Source organism: Myotis nattereri (genome assembly GCF_964212035.1).
Source record: "Myotis nattereri genome assembly, chromosome: X".
Taxonomy (NCBI): domain Eukaryota; kingdom Metazoa; phylum Chordata; class Mammalia; order Chiroptera; family Vespertilionidae; genus Myotis; species Myotis nattereri.
The window spans coordinates 96110111-96137886 of NC_138078.1; the positions used below are offsets into that span (position 1 = coordinate 96110111).

General features: G+C 37.2%; 1 protein-coding gene across 1 annotated transcript; it reads left to right on the plus strand.

Annotated features, from left to right (window-relative positions):
• Positions 1-494: 494 nt before the first annotated feature.
• PWWP3B (PWWP domain containing 3B) lies at positions 495-27776 on the plus strand (the record flags this gene model as incomplete). Its single annotated transcript, XM_081081399.1, has 5 exons — positions 495-543; positions 2827-3011; positions 21247-21358; positions 22077-22172; positions 25490-27776. Exon 5 carries the CDS (start codon positions 25701-25703, stop codon positions 27774-27776), a length of 2076 nt encoding a protein of 691 aa, XP_080937525.1. The 5' UTR covers positions 495-543; positions 2827-3011; positions 21247-21358; positions 22077-22172; positions 25490-25700.

Here is a 27776-nt window from a genome sequence, read left to right on the forward strand (position 1 = left end):
ACTGCAATCACAAACAAGAACCTGGTGAATCTTTTTTTTTACATTTTTTATTTAAATTTTTTAAATTTAATGTTATTTTTATTAGTTTCAGGTGTACAGCATAATGGTTACACAATAATATACTTTACAAAGTGTTCCCCCTGATTCTTGAGCAGCTGTGTCTTAACATCTGTTGTAAAATAGTGTGGAAAGGGCAAGAAAAATATGTAAGAGCTATTTTTAACTAAGTCTTTATTGTATGATAAAGGGTTTTGCTACTTCTTTTCAGGAAATCACCTACCCCTGTGTTTTGAATGGAAATTAAAGAGATACATGTTGCGATTTCGCTTTGAAGTCCTTTAAAAATGACCGTTTTTCCCCTTTAAGTGAATTTCAGTTGACTTGGCGATTCTCCTCCCTCTAATTTAGGGAAAGGCCCCCTGCTTTCCCCATCACAGGGAGGGGGCGGAGCATTCTCTCCGAAGCTTGGAAGTGAGCTGTTCCTGGCCTGTCTTGGGGGAGGGGCTGCATTTCATGAGGCTGCAGCTGACAAGAAGCTTCAAGGTAATGGCTGTCTTAAAGCGAGTTATTTTCTGGGAATTTCTTCGGGCTTTGGTATTACGATGGGAAAAAAAAAAAAAGACTGTTGTCCGCAAGAGGTGGGAATGAAATAGAGTTTGGGGGGAATTGCTGTTATTGTGACAGACTTAACCCCCTGAAAAATTAGTTTCTCCCGATATTTTTTGAAGTCCACAGTGTGGGAATGGGCGATCAGATTACAGCTTCTAAATTAAGACTTTAGTGAGGCATGCTGTTCATGTTAATTTTTACACGACATCCCATGTTTCTATCTTCATTAGAGAGTTTATTATATTTTTATTTAAACATTTATTATTCTACACAAAGATAACTAATAGAAAAATGTAAACAAAAAGTGATTGGCACATACAAATAGAAATATAAATGTACACGAACATGGAAGGGATCCAGATATGCTGTTGAGTGATAGCATTTGTAAAAAATATATGCATTTTCCTTAATCAGGGAACTAGAATGCCCTCTTAACAGTCAGCATCTCAAAGCATTCATATTACTGGAGGTTTCAAAATACATTTTAACCAGTTTTAGCATTTTTCAAGTTGTTTTATTTCGTGATCATTTTTTTTATCACTAGAAGTGCAAGATGAAGCTGAAACAGTGCACCTATTTGGTTTTAGACACATAAACATTCATAGACACACATACACACAGACTTGAAAACATACCCCCCTTGTCTTTTGCCAATAGTGGAAATTTTCCTGGACCTGATCAAGCGCATAGCCTGGTTGCTGTGTTGGCTATAGCCCTGCGTGTGTACTCCTTGCAACTCATTCTTTCAGACTCACAGGTATGGTATAGCCATTGTGAGCAAAAAAAAAACCAAACAAAACATCTTTCTATATCTTTTAAGAGTGAGACAGAGAAAGGATCTGGTTCATTTTTATTAGCAGTTTTAAAAAAATATTATGTGGCATGGTGCAATGCATACAATTGAATGTTATATAGCTGACAAATGGAAGTATGAACATGTACTAATTTGAAAAGATGTCTGAGAAATTGTATTAGGTGAAAAATGAAAATTGTAGAATGGCAAGTACCACATATGTCATTTAAAGATAAAGTACTGTGTTAATGAAATTTGTGTAACAAAATAAGAAAAAATACAAGGATACCTATTAATGGGATTGTTTGTGTGGTTGGAGAGACAGGAAACTTTACTATTTATTTAAAAATAATTCTTAATATATATTTAGTCATTTCTAAAGGATTATCACAAAAAATTGGCATAAAATGTTTCAAATTAGGGGGAATTATATTTGAACTGATTTGTTAAAAATGACATTGAAAATACGTATTAATATGGAAAATACTTTCAAAACATGGACTTGAACACAGTAAAATGGTGGTCTGAAGTTATATGCATTCGTGTATATATGTAAAGAAAAAATGTGGAAAGGTACTCAGAAGACAATAATATTGATTATTTTTTCCAGAATTATACTTTTTTAAAAATAAATCTTTATCTTTTCAATTTTCACAAGCATGTCATTTTCTTTTTATCAGACCATTGGAAGTATAGACATTAGCATTCCATTTTTTGTAAAATGCATAACAAAACTATAAATTTGAGCATGGTATATTCTAGAAGCCTGAGAAAATTGCTGTCTTGGCAGGATGTAGTTCCCAATCTTCTCCCATAAGGAGCTGATAGTAACAGGGTGTAGTTCTGTTATTGGTCACAAGATGGCATCTGCCAGATTTTCCAAGTTTTCTCTAGGCAACTATTTTATGAATTGAGCAAACAAATTAAGGGGGGAATTATATTTGAAGTCATTCATGAAACATATTTTATATTAGCAGACTATGAAATGACATGTAGAGTATGACTACAGTTCTGTTTACAAATTTATACATGTCTAGAATAAAAATTCCCACACTAGGACTGATGGAAGAACTAAAAGAAAAATAAAAGCCTTAAAAATATATCTACATCAAATTGGGCCTACAGAATATACAAGGCAGTTATTATTTCCCTGCTTCCTATCCCCACCTCTCACTTTTCCTGAGAGAAATGATTTCAGCATGAACCAATTAACCAAACATGTGACCAAACTGTGTCACAGAGAGCATTTCAAATAATAAAAACAAAAAGGAAAATAAACATGACATCTACATCACAGATGAGATTTTTATCTCCTCCCTGTGTTTCAGAATGACATGCCTGCTGAAGTTTTCTTTTTTTGGTAAGGAAGTTTCTCCACACCATTTCCATTGAATTGTTTTGATTCCCTGCCTCTTTTTGGATAGCCTAGGTTAATATCAGAGATGCACCTTACCTGGTGAATCTGTATGTGAAGCTACTTGAGCCCCAGAAAGGGAGTGCAACAACAGAAGGCTCGAGCAGGAAGAAGGCCCTGCTGGACAAGCAGCTGGAGTGAGAATCAAAACAACAGGATCACAGGGACAGACTCTCCACAATCCATGTGACATTGGTAAGGCTTTTTCATTCCATGTTAAAACATGGTTAAGTTGAGACTATAGAGTACAATTTATTTTGATTCTGGCTTAGTAGCCATAACATTAAAAAAAAAAAACTTGGATTCTAAAGTTAGGAAAGAATTAAATATGTTAAACTCCTATAAAGAAATAATATGAATGGGTATAATGATGTCTACTTATGGAAGACTTGTAGGCAACAGCCAACTGCCTGATTGAAGAAATCCTTGAAAAGTACCCTATTCAATAGGTAGCCATTGTGTCCAAATATCTGGCCACTAAGTTCATCCTCTTAATGAGGTCATTGTGGTGTTGTCTGAGTGGAGACACTAAGCCCAGTGTCTGTGGTTGCCTTATGTAGATAGGGCAGTTTAAAGAAGTTAAAAGATTACTTGAGAATAAATCTTGAGAGGCTCCAATGTATTAAAGTAGCCAATAACATAAATGATGTCCCCCTGACGTACTCACCAACATTTCCGCTCTTCCAATCTCCTACACACTCATTTCTTATACTTAATAGCTATAATAAGGCCTGCATACTGGGGCATTACGTAACTACTTCTCATTCCTTTAATTTTTAAATATTTTCCCCCAACCACAATGTTTTTTTGGTGCTCAGTATTTATTAACCTTATTGTATGTAGTCTCTATTTTCATTGCTCATGTTTAACAGATGAAATTGCTTTACTAATTCTCTTTACCTTTTCTTTAAGTGAGTATCCTCTAGTATCATCAATTCAAAATTATTTTAAAGCTTCCTTGCAAGTTTTAAGGAGAATATATATAAACACAAAAGGAGAAACTATTAGTAACCCTAAGACCTCTAACATCACTGGTTTTTTTGTGGTTAATGAGGCAGTTAAACACAGAACAATGACCTAAAGAATTTTCTAGATGATTCAGATTTCACTGATTGATTTCTAGTCTATATCCAGATGTACCAATAAGATCTTCAGTGGTTCATTTTGAATTTCTTTTCTTCTTCCCCCCTTCCCTCTTATATTCATATATGTTTTTACTATACATTTAGACTATTGCTAACCTTTTAAAATTTATTTTAATCTTGTAATATATTTCAATATCAGTATACCAGTTGTCTCTCCAGTTAGCTAGTAAAGTTAGAACTTGGTCCCAAATCCATGTTTGTATATCAATCTATTTGAGAAATTCTAACATATAACCTTGCCATAATGCTGTCTGAGAAACTCTCAAGTTTAGACTCTGTGTCTTTAACAGTTTAAGAATCTTGAAATATGAATTCAAAAGAATATATGCACCCCTATGTTCATTGCAGCATTATTTACAACAGCTAAAGTTTGGAAGCAGCCCAAGTGTCCATCAGTAGATGAGTGGATAACAAAAAAACCAAAACTGTGGTACATTTACACCATGGAATACTACTCAGCTGGAAAAAGAAGGAAATCTTACCCTTTGTGACAGCATGGATGGACCTAGAGAGCATTATGCTATAAAATAAACCATTCATAAATTCATAGAAAGACAAGTATCATATGATTTCACTCATATATGGAATCTAATGAACTAAAAAGCAAAGTAGAGACAGACTCATAGATACAACAGGGTGATAGCTGTTGGTGGTAGGGATTAGGGGGCTGGGCTGGGTGAGCAAAAAAGAAAAAAGAGAGAAAAGTACATGGAGGGAGTGGGAAGACTAGAAAGGGTCAATGGGGAAAGGGGGCACATTTGTATAACTTTCAGTAATAAAGATAAATTTTTTAAAAACTCATGGACATGGACAACAGTATGTAATTACCAGGGGTTGGGGTGGAAGAGGATATAGGGGATACATGCTGATGGATGGAGATTTGACTTGGGGTGGTGAACACACATATAGTGTACAGGTGATGTGCTGTGGAATTGTGCAACTGAATGCTTTATAATTTTGTTAACCAGTGTTGCCCCAGTAAATTCAAGAAAAGGAAAAAGAAAAAAAGAGTAAAACAACTATAATCTCACATCGTATCCTGGTATATGGGCAATATGGTAATGAAGTAAAGTAATGGGGAAATTTCAATTAAAAGAAAAACAGTTTCTTATAACTCCTCACTAAAGAACTGATAAGTACCTTTATTCAGAGTGGTGAGGGGAAGAATTTTGGTCCAGCCTGGATCTTTTCTATGGGTATCTCAGAATGGCTGTGGGAAGGAGGGGAAGGAGGACAAGAAGGAAGTCCCTTTTTCTTTAAATTCCCCAAAACAGTTCCCATAGAGGTCAATCTCTTTATTTGTTAATCCAGGGAAGAACACTACAGTTTAATCTCTCTAATTTAATACTCATAGTGCAGTAAAGCTTTGTTTGCTATGTGCTGTGATGATGAAGTTGTAAGGTCCTCATCAGCCTTTCTTTTCTTTTATTTACTTTAATGTTTCCCATTCCATCATTCTGAATCTTAATTTTTAGCAGCTTCATCCATTGGCACTGTGTAGGTTTTAGAATTACTAGAACACAAAATCTCCAAACGTGGCAGGTTTATCTTCTTGTGATGTCTAGGTCACTGGTAGGTATTATTTTTCTTTTTCCCCTCTCTTTCATGCCCATTCACATTTGAACAGAGATTATATGTCCCTCCTGCCCTGGCAGTGATTCACTGTCTGACTTGCCTTTTTCCTATGGTGGATGCTCATCCTTAGTAAGTTTTATTCTGAGGTTCTTCCTCTTTAGGTAGGCTGATTTTCAGCCAGTGAACATTAATAAGGTTTCAAGTTTGTTTATAGCCAGTTTTAGTTACTTGTGCCTATGCCTTAGGGGTCATGGACTATTTTTTAATAACCCTAAGATGTAAGATTCCTTGCTTTACAATTATCATGGCTCCCTCATGATAAAAGTATTCTAACTGGACCATTTCTACTCTTTCATATGGATGTTATACACTAAAAAATATATCATTAAAATAAATGGTTTATTCTATAACATTCTGTCTCTCATATGATATTTGGCTTCTGCTTTCTCACTGGGAACATATTCTTAACCTGAACTCTATCTCCAGATTACAGCACTTTGGCTTCAACTCCTTCCTATTCTTTTGCTCACATGGTTGAGTGGCATGTGAGAACTTCACTGTAGTTAAAGGTTCTGCTAATGAGGATAATTTTCACAAACTATAAGGTGCTGATGTCATTTAGATTTTTGACATGTGTCTTGTGTTAATGAACTTTCAATGAAAGAGATACTTACTGAAGATAATTTATAGAAAGAATTACGTAACTGCATCAAAAGTCAGGTGTCTTAAGTACCCCCTTAACATTTTAAATTGAATTCAGAAATAGATGTTAATAAAAATTAAAGAGATTAAAAATGAATTTCTAATATATTCTTTGTATACTCCAAAGAATATTTTTCACACATCCGTTATGGTACCCCTGACCTGCTTTGGCAATCATTGATCCAAACCACAAGTCAACATTTCTATATGTAACCCTACTACTCTCATAGTAAAATACAATTTTTTATATAGGTAATATTCTGATTCTGGGTGCTTTTTCTAACAGGATAATTGAGGTAAAATTGGCAGAGTTAAATTCACCCTTTTAAGTGTATAGTTTGATGAGTTTTGACAAACGTATATAGTCATGTAACAACAAATACAGGCATACCTCAGATATATTGCAGGTTCGTTTCCAGACTGCCACAATAAAGCAAATATAAAGAATCACACATTTTTTTTTTCTACTGCATATAAAGTTATATTATGCTACATTGTAGTCTATTAGGCATGCAATAGCATTATTTCTTTAAAAGACTATGTACATACCTTAGTTTAAAAATCTTTATTAGCCCTAACCAGTTTGGCTCAGTGGATAGAGCGTCAGCCTGTGGACTATAAGGTCCCAGGTTCGATTCCAGTCAAGGGCATGTACCTTGGTTGCAGGTACATCCCCAGTAGGAGGTGTGCAAGAGGCAGCTGATCAGTGTTTCTCTTTCATCGATGCTTCTAACTCTATCCCTCTCCCTTCCTCTCTGTAAAATATCAATAAAATATATTAAATAAATAAATAAAAATAAATCTTTATTATAAAAATTGCTGACCATTATCTGGCCTTTAGCTAGTCATAATATTTCCACTGGTGGAAGGTCTTGCCTAGATGTTGACAGCTGCTGACTGATTAGGGTGGTGATTATTACAGATTGGGGTGGCTATAGCAATTTCTTAAAATAAGATATACCTTCCTCACTAAGGTTAATCATTTCTAACTTATGATTAAAAGTGAGAGATGTGCAGCTCTTACTGTTGAAAACTTAGAGACCATTGTAGGATTATTAATTGGGCAAATTTCAATATTGTTGTGTCTCAAGGACTAAGGAATCTTGAAGAGATGGAGAGAGACAGGAGGATGGTAGGTCGGTGGAGCAGTCAGAATACATACATTTATCAACTAAGTTCCCTGTATTAGATGTACATGGTTTGTGGTGCCCCAAAACAAACACAATAGTAACATCAAAGATCACTGATCGTAAATCAACATAAAAATATAATAAAAATGAAAAAGGTTGAAATATTGGAAGAATTACCAAAATTCGAAATAGACACAAAGTAAGCAAATGCTATTAGAAAAATGGTGCTAATTGACTTTCTAGCCACAATCCTTCAATGTTTAAAAAACATGATAAAAGAAGGTATGCCTATACAGTCAAATTCTAGACTATTTCCATAACTCCAGAATGTTCGCTCTGCTCCTTTGGAATGAATACTCTCTATATCCAGATTCTTGACCACCATTGATCTAAATTATGTCCCTTTAGTTTTTCATTTTCCAGAATGTCATAAATGGAACCATACAATATATAGACAATCTTCGGGTTACTTCAGACTCGACATACATTGTTTCACGGTTATATTGCCATCTCCCATTTATTTATAAAAAAAAAAGTTCCATCATTTTGACATCTGTACATATGTGCTTTATGTTTTTTTATTATTTTTTTTTTTACCACAAGTAAAGGTCAGGCATTGTTATCTTTCTTTTAATTTTTTTTTACTGCTTCACTACATTACTGCTGTGTATGTGCTCTATGTGAGTGACGTAGGTGCTTATGTAGGTGGGTTTCAACTTATGGCGAAAATCACACCATAGGAATGGATCTCTGAAGTAACCCGAGGACCTACTGTATAGACTTTTGCATCTGGCTTATTTTTCTAGCATGTTTCTGCTATTTACTCATGTTGTTGTATGTATACAAAGTTTATTCCTTATTATAGCTTAGAGGTATTCTATTATTCTAAAATTTGTGTATCAACTCACCAAGAGATTTATAGTTTTGATGATTATGATTAAAGTTGTTATAAACATTCCAGAACAGGTCTTTTTCTATATATAAGTTTTTATTTCTCTTGGGTAAGTATGTAGGAGTAGGATCTTAGGGTTACATATGGTAATTGTATGCCTAACTATGTTAGAAACAGCCAAACTGTTTCCTAAAGCAGCTGTGATATTTTGTATTTCCATCAGCAATATGTAAGTTCCAATAGTTCTGCATCATTGTCAACTGCTGATACTGTCAGGGTTTTTTCCTCTTTTTAACATTTTCTATTCTTATAAACATGTTAGTGGTGTCTCATTGTGGTTTTACTTGCATATCCTTAATTACTAATAACATTGGAACTTTTAAAAAAGTATTCATTTGATAGAGAACCAAGATGACAGCATAGATAAACACCTGTACTTGCTGCCTCCCACAACCACATCAAAATAACAACTAAAAGACAGAACAACTATCTATCATCCAGAACCACGGGAAAGCTGGCTGAGTGGAAATACTACAACTAGAGAGGTAAAGAAGAAAGTGCATTGAGACTGGTAGGAGGTGTGGAGGCACAAAACTGGCTGGCACCTAGGTATGCTGCTTTTTTAATTGCGAGGGAGATACAACCTCCTGCTTGCTCTGAGCTCTAGTGCTGGGCAAGACTCTGGGGGACCCAGACGCATATGGGAAGAAACTGGACTGTCTGGCATTGGGGCAGGAATGTGGGGGTGGCTTTGTGGGGGTGGCTTTCTTCCAGATGGAAGTGTTTTCAGTGGTCATTGTTCCTGTGCTGGGACCTTCCCGGTGCAAGGCTGACTGGCAGCCATTGCTGTTTGCTCTGCCCTGGAGATTTCCTGAGGCCTTGCCTCACCCAATTTAAAACCCCACCCAAGCTGTGCACAGCAGCTTTTGTATATGAATGGCCTGTCCTTTCTCAGCCTAAAACCTGTCAAATAAGCTGCAGCTGGGTCAGGGAGCCCCAAAGCTATCAAAAGAAGGCCCAAGGCCAGCACCAGCAGCAGCCTGCTTGCTTCACAGCTGGGCCTCGCTTGGGAACTTCCAAACCTGATACAAAGAGGAGGAATCTGCAGATCTCTCTGTAGCTCCTGCTGGGTGGCCCCAGGCAGTGGTTGACTTTGCACCTCCTTGGAGATACAAGAGCAAGTGTACCCAGTGTTCAGTGTGATGCCATACCAGAGTACAACTCTTCACATCCATAAGTGACACACTCAAGGGACAGACTCAGTGAGCACCAAAGCCCCACTGAAGCAAGTCCTGCCACATAAGGGTGTCTCCTGCACAGGCAGCTCTTCCATTGTAGACATGGCTAGTCCTCACAGCCAATTGGCCTGGAGGTCAATTCCTCCTAGTGATACCAACAGCAATCCAGGCTCAATGACAGCAAGACTGTGCACACAGCCCACAAAGGGGTGCACCAAGAGCGTCCACCTCAGGTGATTGGGGAGGCTGAGCCACAGAGCCCTATAGGACACCTACTACGCAAGGACACTCTTTCAACTCAAGGAGACTTAGCAGCTACCCAGTACATAGAAACAAACACAGGGAAGCATCCAAAATACAGAGACAAAGAAACATGTCACTAATGAATTAAATGGAAGAAAGCAAACTACTGGATATAGAGTTCAAAACCTCAGTTATAAGGTTACTCAAGAATCTTCTAGAAACCTCCAAGGAACTTAGTGAGACCTCAAGGATCTTAGTGAGAATGCAAAAAAAAAAAAAATGGAAAAGGACCAGTCAGAAATTAAGCATACACTGACTGAAATAAAGAGTAATATACAGAGATTCAACAGTAGACAAGAGGATCCCAAGAATCAAGTCAAAGATTTGAAATATGAGGAAGTAAAAAACAACCAACCAGAATAGCAAAAAGAAAAAAGAATCCCAAAATATGAAGATAGTATAAGGAGCCTCTGGGACAACTTCAAGCATACCAACATCTGAATTATGGGGGTGCCAGAAGAAGATAGAGAGCAAGATATTAAAAACCTATTTGAAGAAATAATGGCAGAAAACTTCCCCTAGCTGGTGAAAGAAATAGACTTACAAGTCCAGGAAGTGCAGAGTACCCCAAACAAGAGGAATCCAAATCGGACCACACCAAGACACATCATAATTAAAATGCCAAGGGCAAAAGAAAAGAGAAAATCTTAAAAGCAACAAGAGAAAAGCAGTTAGTTACCTACAAGAGAGTACCCATATGACTGTCAGCTGATTTCTCAACAGAAACTATGCAGGCCAGAAGGGAGTAACAAGAAATATTCAAAATGATGAATAGCAAGAACCTACAACCAATATTACTCTACCCAGCAAAGCTATCATTTAGAATTGAAGGTCAGATAAAGAGCTTCACAGACAAGAAAAAGCTAAAGGAGTTCATCATCACCAAACCAGTATTATATGAAATGCTGAATGGTATTCTCTAAGAAGAGGAAGAAGAAGGAAAAGTTAAAAATAAAAAAAGTATGAACAAAGTGACAACAAATACATATCTATTAACAATTGAATCTAAAAATCAAATGAATAAAAAATCTGATGAACAGAATAAACTGGTGAATATAATAGAATCAGGGGCATGGAAATGGAGCAAATTGACAATTCTTGGGGTGGAAGTGTAGGAGGGGTGCGAGAAGAGATTGGTCAAAGATCTTATACCTATGGATGCGAACAGTGGGGTGGTGAGGGCCTGGGTTGGGGTGGGAACTGGGTTGAGGGGAGCTATGGGGTGGGGGGGAGAAGAACGTCTGTAATAATCTGAACAATAAAGATTTTTAAAGAAGTATTCATTTGATATTCATACACAGTTTTCCCCTGCTATCCAAAAGTATAGTGTTGCTGTGAAAACTTTCATAAGCCAAACTGGCATAAAACAAAGAATTACTGTTAATTTGTATTTAAAAATTTCTAGCATTCCCAGACTCAAAAAGTAACCTACCAAAAATCATACCAAATAGCACATATTACCTAAAATAACAGTAACATATAGTAAATCAGGAATGATAGGATAAATACGCAGCCTGTATAAAGTAGAATAATGTGTACAATGTAGTTTCACTTATTAAAAAGACTGACTTCTCCTTAAGTATAAGATAACCGAACATCACAGTTTGCCCACCCATCAATCCACTCAAGCAATAGACTAACCACTTTATCCATTACTGGATGCCAACTGAAAGAAACCACTTTGCTGCTAGCAGAACAATTAGTAACTTCTACAGCTTTCAAGATTCTTTCTCTCTGCATATAAATAGTATTAATGGTGGAAATAGGCAAGTTCAAAGCACGCAGTCTTTATTTCATTCACCGTGATTGAAACCCTTAGTTACATCTAGTTTTATGCTAAACATAACACATTTACGAGCTCTCCTAGGCTTTCCTGATACCTTAGTACACATCTTCCTAATGGATGCACAAAGTAAAACTAGATTAAGCACAGATGCTAACAGGCAAAATTCAAAATTCTAAGGAATTGAGGTTGAAATGTTAAGTGTAGTTCCCAGGGAAGGAACTGGGCAGTGCCACCCTCACTGCTTGGGAGCTAGGGGGAGCGGGTATGCTACTGTTATAACTGCTCACTGCAAAATCAAGGCTGACTGGCTATTTTTGCCTTTTCTTCATAAAAGTGAAAATCCTCTTAGGATTTATTTTTTTTTAGCAAAAACAGATACTAATGTAGGTCTTTCATAAAATCAAAGTGGCATAATGTAAACTTTTGGAAAGTGGGGGATACTTGTATCTTTGTTCATGACGGTCTATTTAAATTTCTTGTTCATTTTTATTGGGTTGTTAATATTATCATTAAATTGTAAGATTTCTTTATATATTCAGAGAAAAAACTCTTTATCAAATATGTGTTTTGAAAATATATTCTCCCACTTTGGATTCTCATTTATTTTTGAAGAGCAGAATTTTTAAGTCCAATTTTTCAAGTCCATTTTTCATGGTCCATGCTTTTTGTGTCTCAATAAATCTTTGCTTAAAACAAATGAAGGTTTCAAAGGTTTTCTACTTTTTCTTCTAGAAGTTTTATGATTTTTGTTTTTACATTTAGGTCAGTAATTCATTTTGAGTTCATTTTTATATGATCTTAGCTAAGGCATCAAGATGAATATTTTTGCATATGCTGTCCAATTTTTCTAGCATCATTTGTTGAAAATTTCAGCATTCTTTGTTGAAATTTCTCCATTTAATTACCATTGTCAAAAATCTATTGGAACAGAGTGTGGAATCTCAGAGGGAAGGCAGGGGAAGGTGGGTGAGTGGGAAGTAATCAACCAAAACCTTGTATGCATATTTGCATAATCCATGGACACAGGCAGTGAGAGCCTGGGGTGGGGAGGAGATTGAAGGGGGAAAAGGAGGACATACTTATACTTTCAACAATAAATATTTTTTAAAAAATCTATTGAGTAAACCTGAGGAGCGCCTTCTGCTGCAGCCCCCTCTTTTGCAGCCCCCTCTTCTACAGACCCCTTGCCAGGGACCTAAGCACTTGCATAGACACTCTCATTTCCCCCACTAGCCCCTATCCCCCTGCCTGCTCTTTGTCAGCTCCACCAAGGTCTGTATCCTGTAAAGACAGTGTATTATTGGCATAAGATAGACATATAAATACAATACAAACAGACTAGCAAATATTAATGGTGGAAACAGGCAAGTTCAAAGCTTGGTGGGCTCAAGCCCAAGCTATTGCAGGTACTATCTTCGTGGTGGGCATAAACCTGGGACTCCAGAGTTGTGGCCTGTGCTGGCAGCTTGGCGATTACCACTAATGAGTACAGTGACCTCAGAACGCCATGAGTACTGGCCAGATTGGCTGTGTTTTCCTGGGGATTGTGTGTGTGTTGGGCGGGGGGCGGAGCTAAAGTTTGCTCTGGTGTCCTACCTTTGCTTGGGGAATGCGAGCCCGGGAATCTCCGCGTTCTGATGCAAGGACCCAATGGGTAAGGGACCCTCGCTGGATGCCATGTTATTAGTCACCCTGACCCGCCAGTGCCTACACAGGCCTTTTCCCAGTGGACCATGGGTTCTCAGATCAGTGGAGGGCAAGGGTAGGCCTGGTATGTAGGATGGACCTGGATCCTCTTTCAGAGGGTGGAGAGACCAGGCCTTCTTGAGCCCAACACAGAGTTCAAAGCTTTGCCCACAGTAAGCACTTAATAAAAGTTAGTTGAAGGGGTTTTGGCATCTTCCAGTGACAAGGCAATGGAGCTGCCAGAATTCTCACGTGACTGAGACTGGGGCTGTGCCAGTAAGAGAGTGAGCTGGAGGATGGGAGCCTGGAGCTCCGGATGGACCAGGGATCTTGAGATTGGGGTGGCACAGACAGATATCAGAAAAGGATTTTATAGAATTGTTACAGTCTTTAAAGAAAATAGTGAATATTTGCTAGTCTGTTTGTATTTTATTTATATGTCTATCTTGTGCCAATAATACACTGTCTTTATTACTGCAGTTTTGAAATAGGTAGTATGAGTCTTCCAACTTTATATTTCCTTCTCAAAATTGATCTGGTTATTCTAGTTCCTTTGCTTTTCCATAAACATTTTAGATATATATTCTCAATTTATAGTAAAGCTTGCTGAGATTTTGATTGAGATTTTAATGATTATGTAGATATGTTTGGGCAGAAGTTACATCCTAGAAATAGTTAATCTTTCAATCAATGAACATGGTGTATTTCTCCATTTATTTAAGTCTTCCTTAGTTTCTCTCATCAGGGTTTTGAAGTCTTCAGTATAGAAATCATACACATATTAGTTACATTTGTTCTGCCTTAGTATTTCCTGTTTTAGATAGTATTTTAAACTAGAGACCCAGTGCATGAAATTTGTGCATGGTGGGGGGGTTCCTCAGCCCAACCTGCATCCTCTCCATTCCGGGACCCCCTGGGGGATGTCCAACTGCTGGCAGTCCGATATCCATCTCCCAATCCAGGACCACTGGCTCCTAACCACTTACCTGCCTGCCTGCCTTATCACCCCTAACCACTCTGCCTGCCAGCGTGGACACCCCTAACTGCCCTTCCCTACCAGCCTGGTCACCCCTAACTGCCCTCCCCTGCCAGCCTGGTTGCCCCTAACCACCTCTGCTTTGGCCCCCGCCACTGTGGCTTTGTCCAGAAGAATATCCAGAAGATGTCCAGTCTAATGAGCATATTACCCTTTTATTAGTATATATGGCTCTTTTTTAAACTTTAATAGCCAAATTTTATTGTATAGAAATGAATTGTCTTATATTGACCTTGTATCTGGTGATAATATTAGGTCTAATTGTTTGTTTTTGTAAACTCATCAGGATTTTCTACATAGATCATCATGTTTTCTACAAATAAAGACAATTTTATTTCTTCTTTTTCCGATCTGTATGATTTTATTTTTCAGGCATTACTGAATTGGCTAGGATGTCTAATATAATTTTGAATAGAAGTGGTAAGAGCAGAAATCCTTGACGTGTTCCTGATTTTAGGGGAAAAGCATTCTATGTTTTACCATTAAGTATGATGTTAACTTTAGGATTTTTGTAGATGCTCATGATCAGATTGAGAAGATCCATTTAATTCTTAGTTTGCTGAGTGTTTTTTTTTTTATCATAAATGTCTCTGGAATTATGTCAAATGCTTTTTATGCATTAATTAAGATGATATTTATTTTTTTACTTTTAGTCTGTTGATGTTTATATTGATTTATTTGCAAATGTATAGCCACTCCTACATTCCCACGATAAACTCCTTTTTGTTATGATGTATTATTCTTTTTTATAACAATGGATTTTATTCTATATCATTTTCTGTATCATTTCTGCATCTATATCATTGGATCTGTATTTGTTTATGAGAGACGTTGATCTGTAGTTTACTTGTGTGTTTTTTTCTAGTTTTTGTATCAGGATAATGCTGGTATCATAAAATATATTGGAGACTGTGTCCTCCTTTTCTCACTTCATTGCTATCTGGCTTGCATAATGTACATTGCTTTGCTTAGAGTGGAACCGAGACTGCCATAGAATTTTTCTCAATGATTTTTCTCAACCCTAAATTTTCAGAAGTCCCTTCAAACCTGTGTCTCTAGAGGGGTGTCTGTGCTCTTGCCTACTTCACAGCATTAGACTCCTGTTATTACTAGGTACATGACTCGTGATGATGCAGGGAGCACTCTCTATTATCCTGTTCAGCCTTAAAATTATGAAAGTCATATACAACTGGACTTTGAAGGTTACACGTTTTTCTTAGCATTCTTTCCTCCTAGCATGCCAGCTAAACTCTGGTTTGTATATGGGGTTGGTCTTTGGTGAGAGATATAGGCTTGCTCTTTCCTGTTCAGTAGCTGATTACTGTTTTTTATTCTTGTAGGATCTTGGGCCCAGTTTACTGCTCCTCTCCAGAAACAGTGTTTTATATGGGTTGCTTTTTTTTTAAAACCTGGGTCCAAAAGGAACAAGTTTTCTGTTTCTCCCCTAGAATAGTTTGGATAGTGTATGGGGCTGAATTTCTGACAGCCAGTAACACTTGATTGTTTCCTGCATACCTGAACCACTGAAATGGGCTCTTTTTGTACTCCTGCTTTGTCCCCAGTCATGTTTGTGTGCTTCTGGTTAAGGACTGTGAAAAAGAACTTGGCAGTGAGTGTATTAGTGCCGGGGATGCCAGATATTCCAAACTACTGACACCTTAGCCCATTAAGAATTTAAGAATTCATTAAAATTTCAGTTGATTTCTTTTCACCTGCTGTCAGCCACCTCTGTCTCCATACTTGCCAAAGGTGAAATAGTACATATGTCCCACTCTAAGGGGTGGTCACTCTTTGGAATTCTGTTTATCACAGTTCTCTGATAGGCTCAAGAAATGGTATGTTTTTGCTGATTATCTATGTTTTTATCATTGTTAAATTATGGGTGACATGCTTTTTATATCCTAAATGGAAATGGAACTAGTGCATACTAATAATGTATATATGGATATTATTTTTGTTTTCTTTATTACTAAATATACTTTAGGAAGAAGCAAATGGTTTTTAAAACATGCTTGTTGAGAATTTATTTTTATATAATAATTTTTAAATTTTTCCATTAAATTTTTATTTTTCAAATTATTCTTTAATATCATATTTTATCATACATAAAATGACTTTTTCTGTATGCACTTCTTTGTATTTTATACATGTATAGATTTATATGATCTCTACGGCAGTCAGAATACAGAAGTGTTCCATCACCTCCAGGACTTCCTGTGCTATCCTTATATAGTTACACCCTCCCCTTACCTGTAACCCTTGACAGACACCATGATCATGTCAACATCACTATACTTTTCTTTTCATCATACAGTATTGTGATAAACACACCCTAGGTGACGCACCCCCTTGTATAATTCCCTCTCTTTAAGTAATAGCAGGACCTATGACCTGTTTCTAATCATTAAAATTTGGCTAAAATAATGGGATGCCACTCACTAGCATAATTCATGTTATATAAGACTAATTTATGTGATATTAGATGCAGAACCAAGTAAGAATTTTCTACATTCCAGTGACTCCTAATACATAGCTATTACAAATTAATTCACTCATTCATCAGCACTCATTTATAGAGCATTTTTTTATTAAAATGAGGTAGTTGCAGTGTATCTTAATGATTAAGAACATGGACTCTAGAGTCAAATACCTGTAAAAGTTCATTAGCCTCTGTAATACCTCATCTATAAAATGGGAATATTCAAAATACCCACTTAAAAAGATTTTATGAGTATCAAAGGAGATTATGTATACAGAGCACTTGGCACAATGCCTTCCACACAATACAGAACACTTTTGGCTTCTGTTGTTGTCATTATTATTCATAATATTACTGTTATGCAGAATGAATCAGTTATGGGGGCTCTCCTCCATAAAATTACCACATGGTATTAAATGAGATAATATGTCAAGTACTTGGAATAGTGCCTGGTACATAAAAAACTTTTATATTTATTAGATATTATTATAACTATAATTATTACCTGTCTTCATTATAATAATAGTAGTGTATTAGCACTTATTCTTAGTTATTCTCCTCCTCCTTCTACAAAACAGTAAAATATAAAGTATTATATAAGGAATTAATGTTTTCCTTTGCATTTTATTTTGGAAATAGTGAGGTAGTGTAGCATTTCCTGATTTATGTGCAACATAAAAAAATAAATAAAATAAATAGAAGACTGTATTCTTAATATAATGACCATACTTTGTGTGCATTTATTTTTTTTCAAACATGCCAAATGAAAAGACAGGATGAGAAATATTACATTATCCTATATAATAAAAGGCTAAAATGCAAATCGACTGAACCATGGAACAACCAGTCACTATGTCACACACTGACCACCAGGGGGCAAATGCTCAATGCATGAGCTGCCCCCTGCTGGTCAGTGTGCTCCCACAGGGGGAGCACTGCTTAGCCAGAAGCTGGGCTTACAATGGGCAGCAACAGTGGTGGGGGCCTCTCCCACCTATGCCACAGCGCTAAGGACCCCTCAGGGGATGTCCCAAACTGGGCGCAGGAGTTTCAGAGAAACATCTGAATTTGATATATCAAGACATAAATTTGGAAGTCATCAGCAGAGAGATGGTTGCAGGCGGGGCTGAGGGACCCTCCACCCCCAGTGCACGAATGTCGTGCACTGGGCCTCTAGTAAAATATATAATTGAATATGTCTCTATTTAACTAAAGCCATATTTTCTACTGGCCTAATAATTCTCTTGAATGCATGTAGTAATAACCTGAAAGCTTTGAAAATATTAATAAGAATTATATTTTTGTTTATGATTGTACGATGAACTCTTTTGTTCTGCTAGAAGAGAGACTGGAAAACACAGTGACTCAAGTAAGATAGAAGTTTACTTTTTCACTAAGTTAAAGTTATTGAAATGAGGTAGTACCATTATTCAAGGGTTAAGGTACTTCCATACCTTCCTTTTTAAAAAATCCTTTTTTTGTTGATTTTAGAGAGAGAGGAAAAACATTGATGTGAGAGGAGAACACCAATTGGTTGCCTCCTGTATGTGCCCCAGTTGGAGATTGAACCCGCAACCTAGGTATATGCCATGATTGGGAATCGAACCTTCAACCTCTTGGTGTACTGGGTAATGCTCCAACCAACTGAGTCACTTGGTCAGGGTGTAAATTATATTCTTTATCTAAGTCACTTAGTCCGTAATGGCTGTCTGAATTATATCATGGTCAAGTTCTACGGGAAAAGCAAAGGAAAGAGAGAAAGTGGAAAAAGCTACAAGGTGGCTGTCCAACCCCTTCTTAGATACCTTCTCTGAATCTTCACACCTATTTTTCTTACAATCTTTGGTAAGAAATTGCATTACATTGCCGAAGCCGGTTTGGCTCAGTGGATGGAGCGTTGGCCTGCGGACTGAAAGGTCCTAGGTTCGATTCCGGTCAAGGGCATGTACCTGGGTTGCGGGCACATCCCCAGTAGGAGATGTGCAGGAGGCGGCTGATCGATGTTTCTCTCTCATCGATGTTTCTGACTCTCTGTCTCTCTCCCTTCCTCTCTGTAAAAAGTCAATAAAATATATTAAAAAAAAAAAAGAAATTGCATTACATGGCCATAGCTTACAGTAGGGGAGTCTTGGAAAAATAACATTTTAAGAGTTTACATAGTCAACCTGAGTGCAGCTGTGGTTTTTGTAATGAAGAAGAATGCAAAGAGTAGATTTAGGGTCAACAACTAAAAGTTTCTACTCTCCTAGTCATTATAAATATGTACATGGTGATGAAAAGCATTAATCATGTAACAGAAGTCTATAAAAGATGGAAAGGGAAAAGTTCCTGTAGAGAGAATGCTATGTGTTCACAAAACCCTGCTTCATTCTCCTCTTGAGTCACAGGAAAACTACCTTCCCCAGCCTCTATGGCAGTTTTAGCTAGTTGACTGTGACCAACAGTAAAATTTTCCATTTGTGGCCCCTAAATGGTTCCATAGGATTCTCCAACACCCCTCTTTATAAGATTGCTAGCCAGGTACAAAGAATGCAATGGAGGACTTCCAGGCCAAAGAAGATGGTAGAGCTGTAGAACTGAAGAAGTTTGAGTCTCTTAATGACTGTTTGGAACAGAGAACCTTTGCCTTCTCTGACCACTTGATGAAGTACATTGAACTTTGACATCAGCAAAACAATCTTTTATGGTTGAACCTCTGAGATTTATCGGTTATTTATTGCATAAAACATCGCATATAATTACTAGAGCCCTTACTAATACACCAGCCTAGAGATAATCTTCTTTATTTATTGGTATTTATTATTCCAATATTAATGCTTATATAAAGACTAAAGGCCCAGTGCATAAAATTCATGCACAGGGGGAGGGGTGTGTGTCCCTTATTCCAGCCTCCACCCTCTCAATCTGGGACCCTCAGGTCTAAACGGGCAGTCGGACATCCTTCTCACAATCCGGGACTGCTGGCTCCCAACCGCTCGCCTGCCTGCCTGCCTGATTGCCCCTAACTGCTTCTGCCTGCCAGGCTGATCACCCCCTAACCACTCCCCTGCCAGCCTGATCGAAGCCTAACTGTTCCCCTGCCGGCCCGATTGCCCCCAACTGCCGTCCCCTGCTGGCCTGGTCACCCCTAACTACCCTCCCTTGCAGGCCTGGTCCCTCACAACTGCCCTCCCCTGCAGGCCTGGGTTCCCCCCAACTGCCCTCCCCTGCAGGCATGGTCCCTCACTACTGCCCACCCCTGCTGGCCTGATGGCCCACAACTGCCCTCCCCTGCTGGCCATCTTGTGGTGGCCATCTTGTGTCCACATGGGGGAGGCCATCTTTGATCACATGGGGCGGCCATCTTGTGTGTTGGAATGATAGTCAATTTGCATATTACTCTTTATTATATAGGATATATTTTTTACTCTATATATGTATATATGTAATATATACATATATTATATATATTATATAATACACAGGTACTTCATCCCCAAATATTTTCATTACCAAAATTAGCACTAATGGTATTTAAAATTGGCTTTCTAAGTTAAATCAGAAATCTAAGTTTAAATTTAACATGGTAGAATTTTAATGAACAAAATTTGCAAAATTTATTTTAGACATACATATGAACAAAGGTGTGTAAATTTTTACAAATTAATTTCCTACATTGAATTGCCTGAGTGGAAAATGACAACAAAACATAAGAAGAAGGAATTACTAATTTTTTAAAAAATATATTTTATTGATTTTTTTACAAAGAGGAAGGGAGAGGGATAGAGACTCAGAAACATCGATGAGAGAGAAACATTGATCAGTTACCTCCTGCACATCCCCTACTGCAACCAAGGTATATGCCCTTGGCCAGAATCGAACCTGGGACCCTTCAGTCCGCAGGCCAACACTCTATCCACTGAGCCAAACTGGTTAGGGTGGAATTACTAATTATTGATGAGGGTATGTGAAATGTGTACTTTATTGCCAAACCAGTAATTTTCAGCCTTTAGTTGGAAACATCTAAGTTTGTGAAGAAATCTGTGAAACTTTCCTGAAGCATTTAAGAGAAGAAATGAATAAAAGGAGAGACTATCACGTACTGGGAACATAAAAAAAATATTACAAATGAGTAGTTCTTCATAAAATAATGTACATTTTTAGTGGAATCCCAATCAGCAGTCTTAGTGAGCTATTTTAATGAAGCATGTGCAACTGGGTTTTAAATTTACCTGCAGAGGTAAAATGCCAGATAAGGCAAGGAAAAATATGGAAGGAATATTTTAAACTAGTTTTTTTTTTATTTTTTAATAAAGGAATTTGCTACCACTTTTTACCAGGAAGTTACACATTCTAAGGATCTGAATGGAAATTAAACAGACACTTGTTGCCATTTCACTTTTAACTTCCTTAAGGAACATTTTCTACCCTTTAACACTTCAGCAGTTTAACTTGGCTGTTGTCCCTCCTCCAATTCAGGGAGAGGCCTTCTGTCTTCCCCATCACAGGGAGGAGGCGGAGCATTCTCTCAGAAGCATTCTTGGTGGAGGGACTGCATTTCAGGAGGCTGCAGCTGACAAAAAGCTTCAAGGTAATGACTGTCTTAAATCTAGTTCTTTTTCAGGGACTTCTCAGGGCCCAAGAGTAAAGATGAGAAAAATAGGAATGGTGGTCTTAAAGTGGTGAGAACAGTGTGTGGTTTTGAAAGAATTTCTGGCATTTTGAAGGAATTAATCCTTTAGCATTTCTGTACCTCCCAATACATTAAAAATCTACAGTGGGAGAAGAAGTGATCAGATTACAGCCTCTATATTAAGATTTCAGTGCAGTATAGTCATTCATGCTAATTTATTGACTTAGCATTCCATGTTTATGTTGCTGGAATTTTGTTACTACTTGAATTTTTAAGCATTTTTACTTTACACAGAAAATGATGGATAAAATATGTGACAGCATGGGAGAGAATACTCTTATGAATTGATAGAAAGGCTATATATCACCTGTATATGAACATGGAAAGGGGAACAGATATGTAGTTGACTGGAGACACTTGTACATACATATGCATATATATATATATGTGATTAGAAAAAAACCTGGGAGAAAATAAACTCCCATGTTAGTCAGCATTTCTCAGTGGTCAGGTTAGCCCATTGCAGCATCTTTAGAGTATATTTCCCCATCATTATTTTTATAACCATGAAAGAAAAGTGAAGCTGAAACAACATATCCATTTTGTTTAAAACACATAAGCATTCATAGACATATGCAGCTGTGCAAACATCCTCCTTTTGTTTTTTTGCCAATAGTGGACATTTTCCTGGACCTGATCAAGTGTGTAGCCTAATTGCTGTGTTGGCTACAGCCCTGCATGTGTCCTCGCAACTCATTCTTTCAAATCACAGGTATGGCTTTGGTCAGCAAGAACCATTTTTCTATATATTTTAAGAGTGAGATAGAGAAAGAACTTTGTTTATTTCTATAAGCAGTTTTTAAAACATTGTATGGAATGATATAACCATACAGTAGAATATTATATATCTGGAGAATAGAAATTTGTAGTGATTTGAAATGTCTGATAAGTAGTATAAAGTGAAAAAATGAAATTATAACATAGCATTTGTTATATGATCTCACTTAAAAATAAATATGTATGTTAGTAAAACATAGGTATGTTACTACAATATATGCAACCAAATCTGGGAGCACATATCTGCCACACTATTAATAGGATCATTTGTGTAGCTGGAGAAACAGAGCTAGCTTTATTACTATTTAAAATAGTATTAATATATACTTATTTATTTACTTGGTTTACATCATTAGGTAAAACACTGAGATAAAATGTTGTAAATGTGGGAAAAATATAAAGTAATTCATAAAAATCATGTGGGAAATATTTACATAGGATGATGTTCAAAATATGTTCTTAATTGAGATCTGATGTTGGTTTGAAAATATTTATTTCTATATGCAAATAATTCTGATATTATAGAAAATATGCACAGTGATTATTTGTAGAGTTGTACTTTATTTTGTGTATATCTCTCTGCACTTTTCAATTTTTAATAAGCTTCTGGATATTTTTTATAGTCACAAACATTGTAATTGAAGACAGTATGACCCTGTTATAATCTGACAAAGCAAAAACCTTGAACTTAGAATAGAAAATTCTAGAAGCCTGGGGAGGCTTCTGACTGGCTAAATGTAGTTCATTTTCTTCTCATAAAAAGGATCTGATCATGATTGAAGCCCTGCCTATGCCTCCCGTGGAGGCTGCAGTTCTGATTCTGGTCACAAGATGGGGCTTCCCAGGTTTACTACATGTTCTTCAGGCAACCATTTTTATGAAAGTGGGAAACAAAGCAATGAAACATATTTTTGTATTAGTGGACTATGAGACAACATGTAGAGTCTTATTAAAATTCCAATGAAAAAAAATATTTTGCAAAGAAGGAAAAATCCACATATTGATTGGTGTGCAGATTCAAGCAAAATCTATAGTCTTGTTCATAATAGACACAAGGCAATTTGTTACTTCCCTTCTCTCTTATCCCCAGCTCACAGTTTTCTAGTCATAAAGATCATCTCACATTAACCAAATGAACTGTGTCACAAAGAGAATTTAAAAATAAAAAGAAGGAAAATAAATATGGCATCTATATCACAGATGAGATTTTATCTCATTCCTGTGTTTCAGAATGGCATGCCTTCTAAAGTTTGGGCAGGAAAGTTTCAATATGTTTTTTCCATTTGTTTGGTTTGAATTTCTATCTCCTTTTGTATAGCCTTTCTTCTTTTCAAGTGAGAATCAAGACAACTGGGCCACAAGACCAGATCCTCTATGACACATGTGACACTGGCTAAGGCTCTCCCCATTTCACAAAATATTTCACATTAAAAACTTGTTGAGAACTTGAGTTATAATTTATTTTGCATAATATTTTAATACTCACATGAAGATGTTTTTATTGACTTTTTTCATAGAGAGAGAGAAATATTGAGAGAGAGAGAGAAATTTCTTACAGTATCAAACCTGCAACCTAGGTATGTACCCTGACTGGGAATCAGACCCACAATCTTTTAGTGTACAGTTCAGTACTCCAACCAACGGAGCCACCCAGCCAGGGCTGCAGCCATAGAATTTTTAATTAGAAGCTATATTTCATACTAAAACCATGTTAGATTGAAAATTTGAAATATAATTTATTTTGTTCCCTTATAATTTATTTTGTTCTATAGCCCTAATATTGTGTAATTAAAAATCATCACTTCTATCCCAGTTGGTGTGACTCAGTGATTATATGTTGACCTATGAACCAGGAGGTCACTGTTCTATTCCAGGTCAGAGCATTTGCTTGGGTTGTGGGTTAAATCTCCAGTAGGGGCCATACAGAAGGCAGCCTATCAATGATTCTCTCTTCATTGGCATTTCTATCTCTCTATCCTTCTCTGAAATCAATAAAAATATATATTTTTAAAAATAAAAATAAAAGTTATCAATTCTAGTTTGTGAGAAGAATCTCATGTTGAACCACTATGAAGAAATTGTGCAAGAGGATATTCAGATTTCTACCTGAGTTTTACCCACCTTACTCTCAATAAATCTTTTCTAACTATCCTACCCAATTAGTAAACATAGCAACCATTCTGAATCGCTGCCTTCTAAGCTCATGCTTTTAACAAGGTCATGTGTTATTGTCTGGGACAAGGAGATGCATACTTTGCTTGCTTTGGGTAAACAGGAAAGTATTTATACCTTAAAAATTATAAAACCATGTCTTTATCCAGAACAATGATTCTAAAACTCTTGGACAAGTTGCAATAGAATCACTTGAGAACTTAGAAATACAAAATGTTGGATCCTATTTAGAATCTTCTGGATAAAACTATCAGGATAAGGCCTAGAAATACAGTTTTATGAAGACCTCTAGATGATTCTGATGCATGCAAAGTTTGGAGTCCTACTGCCTTAGATATAACAGTAGAGACATAAATGTCCCAAAGGAGTTAATAACATAGAGTCCCTGACTTACCACTACAACCTTTACCACCTCTGCCAGCAAGTACACTGATTCAGTCCTTAATAATGAAGTGCAAAATTGTAAGGACAAGTTCTTGAATTTGAGGTATTCTAAACCACTTCTTCAATTTTACCCTCACTTTACATTATGCTGCATTTTACCTGTGGGAAACTGTTTGTTGCCTTCACTATCTGATAAGCATAGACAGAGAAACCCCCTGAAGGCTGGGTGCCTTTGAAGCCCTAGCAAAGGTCTGAGCTAGGCGCCACCTCTGTTTGTCCAGACAGTGGTAGCTGAAACTACTCCCCCATTTATTATTATGTAAATCCTTGCTGATGGGCTAGTCTGCCTGTTGCAGGGGGTCACCTGCCTAGGGCTATGCTATGGGTGCATCCCAGATCAATAAAAAGCTTGGTGAGGCCTGAGCACAGGGAGAAGTCCTTTGGGACTTGCCCCCTGGTCCCCCAATATTGCAAAATTATCTCGTGTCTTTTTCTCTCATTTGCTGTGCGGCTCCTCTTTCAGATACCGAACCCTACTCCACGCGAGTCGTGGAAGGAAACAACATTTACCCTCCATATCATGCCCCACTGAGAATTATTCTTTCTTTTATCTCTATTTGTAATCGCTCACCTTCAACTTTGGCAAAATAACCTTGTTTGCTGATAATTTTCTTCTTTTCCTTTTCCCTATTGCAGTATCTCTCATATTGTCCCATTTAAGCAACGGGCTCAAGCATCCTTGGGAAATTCTGCTGGAAGAGAACAGACCAAAAAAGCTATAAACATTTGGTAATTCTAAGACAAAGGAGATTTTGGTGAGAGTGTTGTTTTGGGTAGGAACTGCCTTAATATTGACAAGAATAGTCATTCACCTCAGTCTCTGATAATTAACAAAATCTAAGTCGTAATGGATGCTGAGTACGTCTTATGCAATTGGAAAGACCAGTTATGGCCAGCAAAAGTTTTGTCCAGATGTGAGACTTCATCAAACAGTAAGAGAAAAAAGACATTTTCCCTAGAAGTTCAAATACTCTCAGTAAATGAAAAAATTAAAGTGGAAAGCAAGGAAACAAAGATCCTAACTAAATCTCAAATTGAAGCCATTGCCTCCTCACTAGGAGCACAGTCAGAGGGCAGTTATCCACCTAGAGAGGAAACAGCTTATGCAAGGTCACTAAAAATGGCACTGGGTATTCTGAATAAGAGAACAAATTTGAATCAATCAAGCAGTTCAGATGAAGAAGAGACCACTACACTGTCTCAAAATGTACCACAAAAGCTTTCTAATTCACCCCCTCGTAAAAAGTATCGGAAGCCTAAAGGAAACTTATCGAAGCGTCTTGAAGAAAGTGAAATTCCAACATTTCTGTTAGTATCTTCAGAGAGTGATGATTCCTTGTATGATGATAAATCACAAGTGCATGCAACCATTGATACTATTCCAAGTGAGATGGAAACAAAATCATCACAAAACTCCGGCTGGTGCCAAATTTTCCCTCCACTTTCAGAAGAGGATGAAAAGGAGAGCAAGAAAAAGATTGACATCCCAACAATTACGCCTTTGGATTCTACAATCAAAGAGGAAGGTGCTTATGTTAAAGAAGAGAAGTTCACTCCAACTTCACCACCAGATATCTTCATTGTGCCAAAAAGTTTGAAAGAGGAGCCAGAAGATCTCTGCCCAAAGACACTGGCCATTTCCTCTGAATGCTCTGCCTTCTTAGAGAATGTTGAGGATCCTGGAGAGGGTCCCTCGAATTCATGCTTAGATACAAGCCAGAATCAACCTGTAGAATCAGAGACAGGTGCTCTGGCATCCCCCAGTTATTGTTCATGGGAATGTCAGGTTTCATTTAGTGCCTCTAACCGTGTCATGGATTGTTCACTCCGTGGGAATAATGAAAGAAGTGGCCAGAATCCGGATTTTGAGGAACATGGAGAAGAACTCCAAGCTTCTGATAAGTCAGTGCCTCTAAATCCTGTTGATACTTCTGCACTAGATGACGACGAGGAAGACGAAGTACTTCCACCAGTTGTTTTTCATTATGAGCCACGTTCATTTGAAGCAGGAATGATAGTCTGGTTTAAATATAAAAAATATCCATTTTGGCCAGCCATAGTGAAAAGCATCAGGAGAAAAGAGAGAAAAGCAAGTGTGATTTTTGTTGAGGCAAACATGAATCGTGAAAAGAGAGGCATTAGAGTGCTTTTGAGAAGATTAAAAAAATTTGATTGTAAAGAGAAACAAGCACTAGTGGATAAAGCCAGGGAGGATTACAGTGAAAGTATTGACTGGTGCATCTCACTGATTTGTGACTACAGAGTTAGACTAGGTTGTGGTTCTTTTACAGGCTCTTTCCTTGAGTATTATGCTGCTGACATTAGTTATCCAATCAGGAAAGTAATCAGACAAGATACCTTCAGGAACTTATTTCCAAAGCTGCATAATGAAGACTCTATGGAACCGATGGCCATTACTTCCCAGACCAAAAGAATGTCCTTCAAAAAAATTCTCCCTGACCGAATGAAGTCGGCTCGGGACCGAGCCAACAGGAATCTAGTGGACTTCATTGTGAATGCAAAAGGAGCAGAAAACCATCTTCTGTCCATTTTAAATGGCACAAAAGCATCCAGGTGGCTGAAATCATTTTTGAAAGCAAAGAGGTTCACTCCCTGTATTGAAACATACTTCGAAGATGAAGATCAGTTGGATGAGGTAGTGCAATATTTACAAGAAATCTACAAAAAAATAGATGAAAGAATGCTAGCTCGGATAAGAGATGATAAAATTAAATTTATCCTAGAAGTTCTTCTGCCAGAAGCAATCATTTGTTCGATTTCTGCTGTTGATGGATTAGATTACAAGGAAGCTGAAGCAAAGTATCTAAAAGGACCATCTCTAGGATACAGGGAAAGAGAGTTATTTGATTCAAAAATCCTATTTGAAAAGAGACGGAAGCCATCAACAAAACAAGCTCACTAA